Source organism: Trichosurus vulpecula, chromosome X, assembly GCF_011100635.1.
Source record: "Trichosurus vulpecula isolate mTriVul1 chromosome X, mTriVul1.pri, whole genome shotgun sequence".
Taxonomy (NCBI): domain Eukaryota; kingdom Metazoa; phylum Chordata; class Mammalia; order Diprotodontia; family Phalangeridae; genus Trichosurus; species Trichosurus vulpecula.
In genome coordinates, this window is record NC_050582.1 from 7,391,741 (window position 1) to 7,406,544 (window position 14,804).

The window sequence follows — 14,804 nt, forward strand, 5'->3', positions numbered from 1 at the left end:
TCTTAACGATGGGGCCTTTACTCTCCAGGAGGCCAACAGTGAGCATTCATTCACTGGCCTTATAAAGCAAAGGGAGGATCATGCAGAGAAAGACGTGTAAAGATATCTGAATTCTCCTTTGACCTGTTAGGCTTGTGGCCGAATTTAGTGATGATAATCAAGGGCCTAACAGCTTGGGCAAGATTCTCACGTCTATAGCTTCTTGATTTGTCTCATTCTGCTTTTGCACTGCTGTTTATGGCCTGGTCCAAGGTCATCTTGTCTTTTGACCAGCCAGAGTTTATAATAGTATTATCATGGGACTAGCCAGCTCCTCCTTTTTGCTAGTAACCTGAACAGGCTCTGAACAGGCAGAAGGCGAGTGTGCCTGCCTTGTTTCATGATGTGCCTGCCTTTTGTGCCTTGCCCATTGGTGCCTTTTAATTCTTGTATCATTGTTCCCTCCAAACCCATCTATGAAATCCAGGGCATCAACTTAATTAGGCTTTCGAAAAGTGAGGCAAACTAGTAGAATAGCTCTGTGTTAGGCCCAGGAAGGTAAAAGGCTCGCTCAGAGCAAGAGAAATAGAAAGCCAGCCCTTTATGGTAGATGGCCCTCAAAGAAAGAGGAATTAAGCCCCTGGCCTGGATGTTTGAGTGGGAGCTCCTTTGGGCCCAAACTGTTGGACTCTCTGTTTCTTCCATTGGACCATTTGATTGACTAAGCCCCAAGAGGAACACTTGCCTAATATTCAGGATGTTTTCCCACCAGCCGCTAAGAGGTAGCTAGCACCTGCTTGTGACCAGGCTCCGAATTCTTTTGAGTGGATTGCTGCAGGCCTCTCCTCCCTTAGTTGGCCAGTTTTGCCAGATCTTGGGAGCATGGTGATCTGGACTGAGTCTCGTCTTCCTGGCCCATTGGGGTGTTTGATGCTTTACTTTGGCACTCTGTCCCCAGAACCCTTCATCACATGCAGCCTTAGACGGGATAATATAGGATTAAGCCAGTGAATGTGTTCTTTTCTTTTGCAGTGTATTTATGGCAAACCTGCTGGGCCTGTTTTTGTCACAAATGCTTTTGCTATCGTCTCCCACCACAACCAAAATCCAGAGTTCTATGATGAGGTAAGAATGTCTTCCTCCAACAGGTTGGCCATGCGCAGACCAGACATGACAGTGTTGTCTATGGAAATCAAAGTGGTACAGGCTAATCTTGTTACTTGGTGGTAACTGGGGAGGTTATGCTTGCAGGCCTTAGGGCAGGAGAATGGAAGTGATTTCTCCACTAGGAGGCAGCATCATCTGTGACTGGATAGCTGGGTGCTCTCAGGGAAAGCCACTCCCTTCCTTGGTCTGGGTTTCCTTAGGTGTGAAAGAAGAGCAGATTGGACCTCTTGGAGGTCCCATCTAGCTCTAGTGCTTCATAGTTGAAGGCTGCCAAATCCCCTTCCCTTTAGAAGTCACTCATACCCTGAGTTACATTCAGAAGGGGGCACATTAGCACTCTTAAGCCATTAGCTTTCATTCCATTGCTGCAGGGTTTTATCAAATTGAAAAAGGGAGACTGCAACCCCACCCAGCATCTGCCTTCCTTTCTGGGTATCCACTTCACCTTACATCTGTCTCTGTCTCCCTCCCTTACGTTTCCATCACTGTGCCTGCCTTCGTTTTCTATCTCCATTTCTGTCGCTGAATGGTGGGGTTTCTGTGGTATTTTTTGTCTAGTTCTTGGTGTGTATGCTTCACTCTCTTCCAGATTGCTGTGTATCTGTTTTCTCTATGCTCACGATTTCCCCCTTCTATGCCTTTGGATGTTTGGCTCCTGTGTTCCTATCTGCTCGCCTGGGTCTCTGTTGCCAGCTTTGTCTGTGGTCACTCCACAGCTGGCCAGCTTCTTCCAAACCCATCCATCCCATCCCTGTGGGCCCAGACCACATTGCCTTCTTGACCTCTCAGGTCGTGATCTCAGGTTCCCAGAGGGAGATGTACAAACACCCCCTACCATTGTCGCAAGATGATAACCTGTGCCTATCTTTATGTGTAGACAGCCTATCTGTATAACAGACCAATGGGTTAAATGTTGCAACAAAATGGGCCTACAGAGGAAATTAGTTGTATCCAAAGTTTGCCTTGATAGTTTGTAAGCCAAAGGTTCAAATAGCTCCTTAAGAGGTGGTACTCTACCATCTCCCTCCTCGCCCCTTGAGAGCATGAGCTGGGGACTGATGAGAACAGAACTGTGCATTTCAGCCCATATACGTGAGGGTAGAGAGTGGGCCACCTAGCTGTATAACTGAGCCTTTGGATTACATTTATGACTAATTATCACAAACTGATCATGCAGTAATTCGTATTCATAGTATAATAGAGCTAGAAAGGACCTTGTAAGTTCCTGAATCCCAGCCTTCATTTTACAAAGAGGTAAACTGAGAGAGGTATTCAGAGAAGTCACATGACCTGCCACTGTATGTCAGAGGCAGGACTTCCAGCTTGCCCAACACCCAGTCATTCCCCTGCACTGTTCTGGAGGAATGTTGTCTTTAAGATGGGGAAACAGGGAGGGAGGGAGAGGGAGAAAGAGAAAGACAGAGAGAGAGCTAGCAAGAGAGAGACAGAGACAGAGAGATGGAGGGGGAGAGGGAGAGAGAAGGGAGGGAGTGGGGAGATGGATGAGGCAAAGAGAGGAAATAGGAAGGTGGGATAGAGGGGGAGGAGGGGGAGGAAGGGGGAACAGAGAAGAGGGAGGGATAGAGAGAGAGGGGAGGGGGGTAGAAAGAGGGGAGGGGGAGAGAAAGTAAGGGAAGGAGAATGAAACATGCTATTATCTCAAGCTGTATTACATGCTTTGTAAGGATGAGAATATTTCTCCTCTTCACCCCTCAGAGATAATACAAATGTGAATGAGGTCATGATTATAAAATGCTTTGAGGTCCTCTCAGACAAGCATTATGGTTATGTTCACTATATAATGGTTAATAATGAGTTTTCATCTGCTTAACAGAAAAGCTCTTTTTGAAGACCTTTAAGGGCTATATTTTGTGGGCTATTAATATACTGATTTTTGGCACTTTTTTTGTAAAGATAAGAGGATTTTAAAAAAATTTCCCATATTTATGATGAGGCAGAAGACGTTAGCAAAAAGTGGCCTCTTACTTGCTTTATTCAAGTGAATTGAAGTGGTTGTTGGTTTTTAACAGATTCAGTTTGACAGATGTCCCTCTATCTGGTAGAGTGGGCAGGAGTGATGTCTATACATTTTTCACCCAGTGTTTAAGGAGCCTGCCAAGATGGCATAACAGAAGCCAGGGGTGCCCCCATAGCCTGAGGGCACAGCATTGCCAATGTAAAATAGACTGGGAAGTTGTGAAGTACTCTGGGATTGTCCACCTTGCCCCCTGGGCAGGGAGTGCTTTTTGCACAGTATGATAAAAGCCTAATGAAAAGAATTCAGTATAGAATTTGGTTCTGGGAATATCAAAATAAAATGCCATCTGTGATGTCTTGTGTCTTTTCAGATTAAAATTGAACTTCCCATCCACCTTCATCAGAAACATCATTTGCTTTTCACTTTTTATCATATTAGTTGTGAAATTAACACAAAGGGAACAGCCAAGAAACAGGACACTGTGGAAACTCTAGGTAAGTGTCTTCTAGGAATGTAGTACTCCTCCTTCCTCCAACCAAGAGCAAAGCTCACTGGCTAGTTTCTTTTTCCTTGAGTGGGGGAGGTGCTTTCCCTTGATGAAAATGTCTACTGAACTTAAGGTTCTGAAACCCTTACTTGTCACCTTGGAATAGTGGACAGACTAGAAAGTAATCTTCCTATGCTCCTCTAAGTCTATGTCTCAGGGAAGTGGATTTGTTGTTTCTAATCAGCCATTTTAAAACATTGAGGACTGAAGGGTAGAGCTAACTCGTTCAATGGAGGTGGTGTGGTAACTGGAATTTTCCAGTCCTGCTCATTGTGGAAAAGGGAAGTAATTCTAGTGTCAGGGTATCTGTGGGCCTGCAGGATATAAGCACTGACTGGCACTAATGAGAAGTGGGCAGGAATAAGACAGAGCAGGTCTTGAAAGTGAAGCCACAATGAGTGTATTGGTATGGTCTGACCTCAGGCTCCATCCTGAAAGCATTCCCTGAAAAGGATATGGTAGGCCACCTAGTGGGAGAGACAGCCTGGGGCAGCAGATAGAATGCTAGACTTGTCAGGAGACCAGGGTTCAAATGCTACCAGGCAGGAAGGGGCGTGGCTAGGGGATAGACAGACTCTTGGACAGAGAAAGTAAGCTGAAAAAGGCACAGGATTTTCAGAACTATGACAGAAACTTCAAAGCACCTAAACAGATGCATTTGTTGTCATAATTAAAATGGTCCCTCAGGACCCTGGGGAGTGTTAGAGGTACCCCAGCATAGAACTCGGGAGCCCATGTAAACCAGTTTGCCCTCAGCATCCCAGAATGTATGTCTATTTTAGCTTCATTCCCAGGGACCCAGCTTGCCTTGGAAGATTTGGACAGGGGCAAGCCTGGATTAATCTTAAATGATCAAGAGATAAACCTGCCAACTTGGTGGTTCTAGATCTAGTCCTTTATCTCGAAGTTTGTCCTTCCTGAGGTACTCTCGGCCTAAACCAGGAGCCAGACCAGGCCTAGACTGGACTTTTAATTCAGTCTGATTGCTCAATTGTCTATAGAGCTTCTAGACCTTTCTCTTGGTTCTAGTGAACATTCAAGTCAGTTCTAAGACATAATTCTGCTTCTGCTTCATGCTGTCCTGGCCTCAGCAGCACATCAGACTTGGAAATCAGCTAAGGATGGAAACCACTCGTGGACTGTGGCCCTGCCTTCTTACTGAGTTTCCATACAGGGCCTCTAAGCCAGCCTTTGGCTTTGAATGTCCCTTGGCATGGCCTGACTGCTGAGACTGATTCACAGTACAAAACCAAAGACAAAAGGAGACATTTTCCTTTCCTTTTCATATTTTCTGGGGTGGAAAACTTCTCACTTTGTCAACTCTTTGGCTTAACTACTTTGACAGAGTCTTCGCACCAATATTCGGCTCAAGTTTTGGACCAGACTTCTTACAAAACAACCCAGCCTCAAAGTTCTGCTAGTACAGAGAACTTTAGGCTCTTGGCAGTCTGGGAAATGCATCTGGGCCATGGTGGGGAGCAAGCAATAGGACTGATTCTGGAATTAAGAATGAAGCCTCTGAAAGAAAGTGGGTGGCCTCAGTAATTCATGCCACCTCTCATGCCCCCAGCTCACACTGAAAAATATATCGAAGGTTGCCCCAAAGTAGGCTTCCAAAGGAGCTCTTGTGCCCAGCTGCAATCCAGGCTGGGGTTTGCCTCGTTTCGACACAGCTAAGTTATGTGAAAGCCAGAGAACAGGAAGAATGAAAATGCAGCTTCCCTTCAGCCTGAGGAGAACAGGTGACACTAGATGTTCAACTTTGGCGCAGTTTTCCGGGAGCTGGCCAAGAGGGTCTTGGCGTGTAATGAAGGCCCGAGGCCAATGACCTGGCTTCGTTCTGCTGGCTCACCTGCCTGTCCCCTCTGTGTGGGAGGAAATCCTGTCCCATTACACAAAGTCCAGATGCCTGTTGCTTGGGCGAAATCTAGCTTTAACCTCCACCTGGGTGTTAGACACCCATTTCCCATGTCCCTTTGCACAGAAGGATCATAATGCAAAGCGGCAATTAGTGTCTGAGGCGAAAGTGAAAGTGAGTTCCCAGGCCTCAGAGCTTTCTCTAGTTTGTTGTTTGACGTTTTAGAACAGTTTCAAAACTGTACTATTCATAGAGCTAGAAGAGATCTGAACTTTTTAAATATAATAGCCAACATAATAAATATATTACAGTAATATTATATATAATATAATAAAAATAACCTAACGAAAGCTACTCTAGCTCACAGCCCCGAAGGGTACTTACTCTTCTGCCTGCCACCACCTGAGGCCAAGCCTTCACAACCACACACCTAGAAGGCCTTCCTGCCTCTAGTTTTTGCCCCTAGCTGTCCTTAACATGCCACCAGGCTGATCATCAATATGCTTGAGTAACTTCTGTTCACGCAAAGCATTGGAGAAAATGTAGATCAAAAGGTTGGAGGATAGAGGGAGTTATTGGGGTTCCCAAATGCACTGTGGAGTGGCATAGGAGGGGGGCAGCCACTTAGCAGTGGTCCTGGAATGCAAATAGCACCAATTAAAATAGGGATGAGGGTTGGAGAAGAAACAGTACTGGGGATGTGTTACTTGTGCTCATGATAGAAGAGCAAATTGCCTAGAATGGGGGAGACAAGCCAGTGGGGGTACACTTCTTCAGTCAACCTGAACAATCAGGAGGCAGCTAGGTGGCTCGGTTTTATACCACGTAAGAGTCAAGTGAAGTCACTAGGGATGTTTAGTCAGTTGAAAAGACAACAAAAAAGGGATATGATGATAGTCTTAAATTCAGTAAACTTTAATTACATACTTACTATGTAAAAAGAATGATGATGGTAACAGCTAACATTTTTTATAGCACCTATTATGTGCCAGGCACTGTGCTTTACACATATCACATTTGATCCTCACAACAACCTTGGGAGGTAGGTGCTGTGATGATCCCCATTTTACAGATAAAGGAACTGAGGCAAACAGAGGTTAAGTGACTTGTCCAGGGTCACACAACTAGTAAGTGTCTGAGGCAGGATTTGAACTCGGGTCTTCATGACTTCTGGCCCAGTGCTCTGTGTACTGTAGCACTCCTTAGCTGCTTTGTATAAGACACTTTGCTGGTAGCTGAGAATAATAAAAATAAAATAGTTCTTGCCCTCAAGGAGTTTCTATACTTCTAGAAAGACGCATCATAGGTGCAAATAAAGAAATATGAAGGGATTTCCTGAAAGTCAAAGAGTGGGGAGGGAGGGGGCAGGCTGTCCAAAAGGAGAGGGATGAGGTGGGGCATTATAGTGGTCAGAGAGCCAGCTTCAGAAGCAGGAAGACTTGAGTTCCAGTTCTTTCTCTGACATATGCTGGGTTGGTGGCCCTTCATTCCTCAATGATCTGGGTAACCCTCAAAGATGCCAGGTGGTGGAGAAGGTGCGAGGAAATCCTAGGTCTGGCCTCTCCCCATCTAGAGGCCAGTTTGATTGGAATGGAGTGGGGGAGGGGCTTTCACAGGAAAGAAGAGTGTGAAAGAGGAGGTGGAGGGCTTTCAATTCTGGGCTGAAGAGTTTGCATTTTATCCTAGAAGCAATAGATATGCAGTCATGGGAGATATTTGAGCACATTTGTGTGAAGGGTTGGAAGGATGATGTGGTCCTATGTCTTAGGAATATCAGCCTGGCAGCTGCATGAAGAATGTTTACAGGAGAGAGATGAAAGCTAGAGACAATACTAAGTGAGGAAGCGGCCCCTGAGCTGAACCTTAGAGGAAGATAAGGATTCTGAGAGGTAAAAGGAAGGAGTGGGCAGATGGGAGAGAGACTGTGGAGCTCGAAGAGGCAGGAATAGTGACTGCCCGACTGAATACAGTGAGGCTGCAGCAGTGGGCAGAGTCGAAGGTGACCCTGCCTTGGAGAGAATCCCAAGATTGGAGAATCATTACTGAGAAGTGGTCATCCAGTCTCTGAAGACCTCTAGAGCTGGAAGCAAACTCCAAGGCCATTGAGGCCACTTCCTTCATTCTACAGATAAAGAAACTGAGGCCAAGGGGAATGAAGTGAGTTGTCCAGGGTCACACAGGCAGGATAAGAATCCATGTCTTCTGATCACAGAGCCAACACTCCCAGAACACTGTACCAGTCCCTTATTACTGACTGCCTGCTAAATAGTTCCAGCTGGGAATACTGTAGGTTTCCCAAGTTTGACATATCTAATATAGAACTCTTATTTCTTTTAAATTTTTTAAAACTTTATTTTCAGTTCCAAATTCTCTTCCTCCTTACTCTCCCTTCTTCACCCATTGAGAAGGCAAGAAAAACAAAAATCCATAAAAGATAATAATAATGCAAAACAAATTTCCATGTTAGTCATATTCCGAAAAAGAAAGAGCAAGAAAGAAAGAAAAAAGAATACTTGGGTGTGCACTCTGAGTGTGTCACTTCCCAGGCAGTGGGCAGCATGCTTGATCATGAGTCCTTTGGAATTGTTCTGGGTTGTTGTGTTGAGAGATATGAAGTCTTTCAGAGTTGATTGTCTTTAGAATATTGCAGTTATTATATAAATCGTTCTTGTTCTGCTCACTTCACTTTGCATCAGTTCATATATGTCTTCCTAAGTTTTTCTGAAGCCACCCCCTTCCTCATTTCTTACAGCACAGTAGTTTTCCATCACATTTATACACCATAACTTGTTCAGCCATCCCCCAATTGATGAGCATCCCCTCAATTTCTAATTCTTTGCCAAAACAGAAAGCACTGCTGTACATATTTTTGTACATATGGGTCCTTTTCCTTTTTCTTTGATCTCTTTGGGGGTGTAGATCTAATATTGGTATCACTGTGATTATTGTTCCCTAAAATCCATCACTTCTCCAAACTAGCATTCTGGTTGACCCCACCACCATCCTTCATCACATGACCAGGTTTTGGGTCTCGGAATTCTCTTTGATTCCTTCCTTAATCCTCATCTCCAGGCACTTGACAGCTTTTGTCAGTATTACCTTCGCCATATGCATTCCGCTCTCTACCCACCCAGCTGAGTTTATGATGCTATCCCTCCTTGCCTATCTATTGTAACAGCCTCCTAATAGGTCTCCTTGACTCCACACAGCTGCCACATAGATCTTCCTAAATGTCAATGGCTCCTTGAAGTCAGTCTCTCTTTGGTTTTTTTCCCTTGGTATCCCTAGCACTCAGCATTGTTCATGGTACGTTTTGTTTATTTTTTTTATCTTGGGACACACTGTGTAGGGCAGTGGTGTCAGATAGAAATGGGAGCCACTAATCTGTACAGAAGGGTCCCTGTGGGCTTCATATTGACTTAGTTTTTAAATGTCATGTTATCTGTTGTTGTATTTTAATTTATTTTGTTAAATATTTTCCAATTGCATTTTAATGTGTTTTGGGCTGCACTTGTGAGTGTTGTGTGTATTGGCACCCTTGGGTATGTGGAACTCTTGATGCATCTGTAATTGACAGTTTTTGAGAAGTTCCTGAAGCACTGAGAGGTTAAGTGACCATGCCCGTAGCCACACAGCTCTTCCTAAGTCCAAGATCCTCACTCTGTTCACCATACCATGTTCCCTGCCATAGTAGGCACTTAAATGTTTGTGAAATAGGTTGAGTCAAGCTTTCAGGGCCTTAATCTCTTCCTTCTAATTCTAAAATTCTATGACCAAGAAACTGAGAAACAGGCTAAATAACTCAGCTCTGTTACGTCAGCTTTGGGGGGGCTGCCTACCCCCTCACCAGTGTTCTTTCCTTACAAGCATGAGGCACAGCCCCAGGGATAGGGGGCACAGTCCTTGAATTCCTCCTCTTCCTCCTCTTCTCCCCCTCCCCCATTGGGAGGGACTGGGACTCACTGAGTTGACTGTTGGGTTGCTCATGATCGGTTGCTGTCTCGGCAGTTGGGTTCGCCTGGGTGCCTTTGCTGAAGGATGGCAGAATAATCACGGTTGAACAGCAGCTACCAGTCTCGGCCAACCTTCCTCCTGGCTACCTGAGCCTTGGTGATACAGAATCCAGAAGGGTAGGAAAATATTTGCTTATAAAAGTGGATCATTATGGAAAGTATAAGGCCAATTTTTTGAGGGAGAGGAAATGCCATTTTGTTCTCTGTGGAGGCTGCACTAGCTGCTGTCGCTATTTTGGAGGGGAACTTTGCTTGGTACCCATCTTCTAAATGATGAGGCTCCTGTACTCAAAGAGGAAGAAATGTTTAACTGCAGAAAGGGGTTTGGGGCTGTTCATACACATATCTCTGTGACGAAATGAAATAAACTCAAGGCCTTGTTTTCTGTTCATAGCAATCGAATGTTGACATTAAGTGGGTAGACGGTGCAAAGCCTCTGTTAAGGATTAAAACACACTTAGAATCAACCATCTACACTCAGGTAAGCTGGATAGTCAGAATTCTTTCAACCTTAGTGGTGGCTGAGCCTTAGCAGTATTGGCCAAGCATAGTGCTCAGGAACCTTGAGAGGTTTGTCTCTGAGGGGCTCTCTGAGTGAACAGGGCCTCCAAAAACCCTATGTGTCCAGACAGTGACTTGTCTGGCTTCTTGAACCACACACCAGTGAAGTACCTAGGATTGCCTCTTCAGAAGCTATCTGCAACAGATTGGGACTATGCATCTGAATAGTTCTTAGGAGGAGGTAGAAGCAGTTTAGCCCTATCCTCCATGGAAATCTACTTAGTAGTGACCTGGGTTAAACGAGGATTTGATTTTTGCTACACCCCCCCCCCATTCCTTCATTCTTACCTCCCCTGCCTACCATAGGGTGTTTAGAGAAATGTTCATTTCTAGGGCCACTTAGTTTGTAAAGTGAAAAGACAGCATGATTTTTGACATGCTGGTGCCTACAGAGAAGGACTTCAGTGAGAGAAAAAGAGGGGGAAAGGGAGCAAAGAGAGAGGGAAGGAAGGGAGGCTGAGAGATGAAGCAGGAAGGGAGGCAGACAGATCTGTTATGGTCAAGGGGCTTGGAGGATACTGATGAAAAGAGAGGTAGTTGTTGCTATAGGGGCTGAACTTTGGGACATCTAATGAAGCCTATTTGGCAGATGTAGGACTGAAGGGCAGGCAATAAATTTGTGCCAAAGGATAACGGCTCTTTCCATCTGGTTTCTAGGATCTGCACGTGCACAAATTCTTCCGTCATTGCCAGGCAATACAGTCTGGCACGAAAGTGGTTCCAGGAGAGCTCATTAAATATTTAAAGGTAAACGCACGGTGGCTTTCCATAAACTTTCCAGTCAAAATGAGTTTGCTCTGTGTTGCCACGTTTTGATTTGGAAAAAGGAAGCTAACACTTTGAATGTGTTTTTGCTGAGATCATGCTTTTTGTTCCTTGCTTTTCCATCAAATGGCTTTCTAGACACAAACAGTAAAATCACTCTATTGAGAAGCCAGTATTCTAAGCCCAGAATTCCAAATCTGCTTCTTAGGGAAAATCATAGTCATCATCATTGCAATTTATCTGGGGGAAGTACTTTCCAGATTAGAAATCACTATGCCATCTGATTTCTTATTCATTTCTCCCAGGACCCCCTGAAACAGGCGGGGTAGGTAGTAGTGTCCCATTTTACAGTCAAGGAAGCTTGGGCTTACACTGGTTAAATGCCTTGACCAAGAAAGGCCATGTGGAGAGTAGCAGAATCAAGTACTCAAACCAAGCTCTTCGGATTTTTTTTTTCACTCTCCAGCTCCCCCTCTCTAAAAATGCCTTTCTCTCTGAAAAGGTATATTCAGTTCAGTAAACTGAAATTTCAGAAGTATTTTTATTAGTAAAGTAGATCTCAGAGTGGAAACGCGGATTTTTCAGAAAGATAGAGAAGCCATGAGAGCTTGAACCAGTGTTACTTGTGGGATGAAATGAGAAGCAGGCCTCTGTCCTTGTCTGTGCCTCAAAGAGTATGAAAAGGGCCAGGCAGGAAGAAGAGAACATCTCCTGTGTATTTTGCATTTGTTCTTTAGCAGTCTCAAGTGTCCATAAGAGTCAAGGGAGCTCCTTTCATTAGGGAAGGCTCAGGTCATCATCCTGTAGGAATTGTGCTTTGATGAAAGATTACATGAGGAAGCACAATCTTGGAAAAGAAGATGACACACCTAGATGGAGCCCTGCCTGGGGAAGGGAGCTCTGGGGTGTTCCTGAGCTGCCATAGCTGAAGTAAAGCAGTCTAATGGCAAAAGATTGGTCTCCCAAGCGAGATATGTTGGATAAGCTACATTCTGCACATTTGGGCTGTAGAGACTGGGAAAGATGGAAACTCAGGAGCTTGACTCCATGTAGAAGAAGCTAGATTTCAGTGTTGGCCATGGAAGGTGATGGTAAAATGACTGACCCTATCCTCACTCCATCTGCCCACATTCCAGAATGACAGGATTGTAAGATCATCAATTCAGAGCGAAAGGGTCACTGGAGCCAATCTCATTTTACATATGAGGAAATCCAGGCCCAGAAAGGTTAGGTAAATTGCCCAAGGTCACATAGGTAACACATGGCAGAGCCAGGATAGTGTCTCTAGCCTCATGTAAATTTCTCCAGCACTTCATTTTCCCCCATCCACCACCTCTGGAATGGCAGGAAATGGCATTCATTTGTCTTAGGAGTATGGAGACTAGCTGGTTTCACAGAGTGATGATCTCTCCCTTCTTTTCATCATTTTGGCATCTTAATGAAAATACTTTGCTTTTTGAGGGCAGGTACTGTTCATTTCCCTTACCACAGTGCCTGGTGCATAATAGGCACGGAACGAAATTCTAGTTGACTGATTGGGTCTGGGCCTCTTGTGTAGCCTGTGAGTACAGTGTTGTACTGCTGGGACTCTGGGCCGTAATTTACATTACTGATTACTCAAAAGGCCCCGTATTGAACCTGGGAGAAGTAGTAAGGGGGACCAGAGTCAGTTCTCAGGGGGACTGAAGGGGACTTTGGTTACACATTGTTGTTATGGAGATGGTGGTGTCGAATTTTTGTCCATTTCTTAGCGAGATATGAGCCTTACAGACAGCTTAAAATCAACCAGCATGTCTTCTACACTTGTCAAGAGTAAAGCACCTAGGTCGGATAGCTAGGGGCTATTTCTCAATAAGCTAGCTAGGGGGAGGAGCCATATTTGATTTGGACGCAGACTTGACGGAATTTCCCAGTAGTGTGTATATGTATGGTGTTTGAGCCAAGCAGATAGTATTGTAGGCCATTAGCACTGTATGTGACCTGCAAATGAAATTACATAACCATTCACTAAAATGTGAGACACAGAGAGGTTGTGGCTAAATCTTTCATCTCTCCCCGCCCCCCCAATTTAGCCAGAAGGTAGTCCTTACTCTTGTCACTTACTGGGATGTGACCTCTCTCAGCCTCAGTGTCCTCATCTGTAAAGTGGGGCTTATAATTCCTGCCCTGTCTAATTTATAGGGTTGTTATGAGGAGAAAATGAATGCGAATGCACTTTGAACACTATAAAATATTAATGAAAAGAATACTGTTGCACCCGAGGTGGAGGTGGCATCATTATCTGGAATTTAATTCCATTCCTCCAGTTTGGGCCAGGCAAAGAATCTCTCATTGATTCTGCAGTCATATGTCTGTTAGGTTCATCGGTTTTTTCCGGGGTGAGGAGCTGTGTAAAATCATTGAACAGAACAGGGATATTTTTTTTTACAGGGCGTGAGCCTCCTGTCATTTGTATTATGCAGGCTTGCCACCTAGTGGCAGTTGGTGAAATGCCACATGTTTTCTGGAGTAGAATTTAGCTCCTCTGAGTTGAAGGGAAACCTCAGAGATCCTAGAGTAGGAGCTGTACCCAGCTGAAATCCATTCCATAACAGCCCTGTCTGGTGGGCAGCGGGAGATCTGAAAGGGGCCTAGAGATCAGCTAATTCAGCCTTACAGATGAGGAAGCGTATGAACACATTGGCATTATCTACAATTTTAGATTGGCTTCATATACTATGTATGTACATGCAGCAAAGATTCTCTTCAAAACTGGGACATCATCAAAATCCTGTGGAAATGTGGAATGCTCCAAGAAAACACTCGAGTTGTAGATAAGTCCATTCAGACTGAGGTTACATTTTGCCCTACCAGTATTTTAAAGAAAACAACTTTCTTAATCTTGTGACTTTCGACTACAATGAAATAATTTTAGTATTATTTCGTACTTTATACAGAATGTTCCCAAACGCCCTATTTAAACTGCACTAAGACTTTTGGGACATTCAGTATTCATGTTTGAGGGGCACTGGGTAGATTGCTGGACTTCAAGTCAGGAAAATTTCAATTCAGAGCACTCCTCTGTCCCTTACTGTGTGACCATGGGCAAGTGATTGACTTCTCTGAGCCCCAGGCAGCTGTAAGAGGTCCCATGATGATGAAATCATAGGTCCTTGACATTTTGAAGTGTATATAAATATATATTGAGCTTTACGTGAGTCTCTCATATTTCTGTTTGCTCTCATCACTAATGCTATGTAGTAAACGTGTGTGTGTATTTTAAACATTTCATTTTAGTGTTTGCATGCCATGGAGATTCAAGTAATGATACAGTTTCTACCTGTAATTCTTACGCAACTCTTTCGTGTTCTCACAAATATGACCCAAGAAGATGATGTGGCTATCACCTGCACCATGTGAGTTTTCACAAATAACTGAGATACTTTTTAAAAAAAATCCAATCTTGCTTGATTTCGAGTGCCTTGGAGTTGGAATCGAATTTTAACTTCCAAATGATGACCTGATAAGTGGAATCCTGAGAAAGATCCTAATTCCCAACCTTCAGCTGTCTCCAGGCCATTGCTTTAAAAATTTCACTGATATCTCTGTTGTGGGGTCCCTCCGCCCTCCTGATTTTTAATGATCCTGTGGTTTTCAGTGATCCAAAGATATGCAAAGGTGTCTTTCTCTCTTCCCTCGATGATTTTGGATGGTCTCAAATCTCTCCTTCGCCTTGTCCTGACCACAAACATAATTCTCATCATTTTTTCTCTCTTTATTCTTTCTTTCTGGGCTTTAAGTGTGAGTGTCTTCCAGGGATTTTATCACATAGAGTAGCTTCAGTAATAGTTCTAAAACACATTAAGATAACTAGGAAGAAGAAACTAAGCAACAACATGCAAAGCTTAGGTTACCTAATGGCATATTTTTAAGGCTCTTAGTTGGTTGCTACATTTG

At 44.1% G+C, this 14,804-nt stretch overlaps 1 protein-coding gene across 1 annotated transcript in view; it reads left to right on the top strand.

Annotated features, from left to right (window-relative positions):
* DOCK11 (dedicator of cytokinesis 11) overlaps positions 1-14,804 on the top strand; it is a 167,352-nt gene that overhangs the window by 73,501 nt on the left and 79,047 nt on the right. The window contains exons 19-24 of the mRNA XM_036740025.1: positions 1,012-1,104; positions 3,495-3,618; positions 9,538-9,659; positions 9,937-10,023; positions 10,761-10,850; positions 14,145-14,263. Coding sequence (XP_036595920.1) covers positions 1,012-1,104; positions 3,495-3,618; positions 9,538-9,659; positions 9,937-10,023; positions 10,761-10,850; positions 14,145-14,263 — 635 coding nt within the window. The remainder of the gene's footprint in view (positions 1-1,011; positions 1,105-3,494; positions 3,619-9,537; positions 9,660-9,936; positions 10,024-10,760; positions 10,851-14,144; positions 14,264-14,804) is intronic.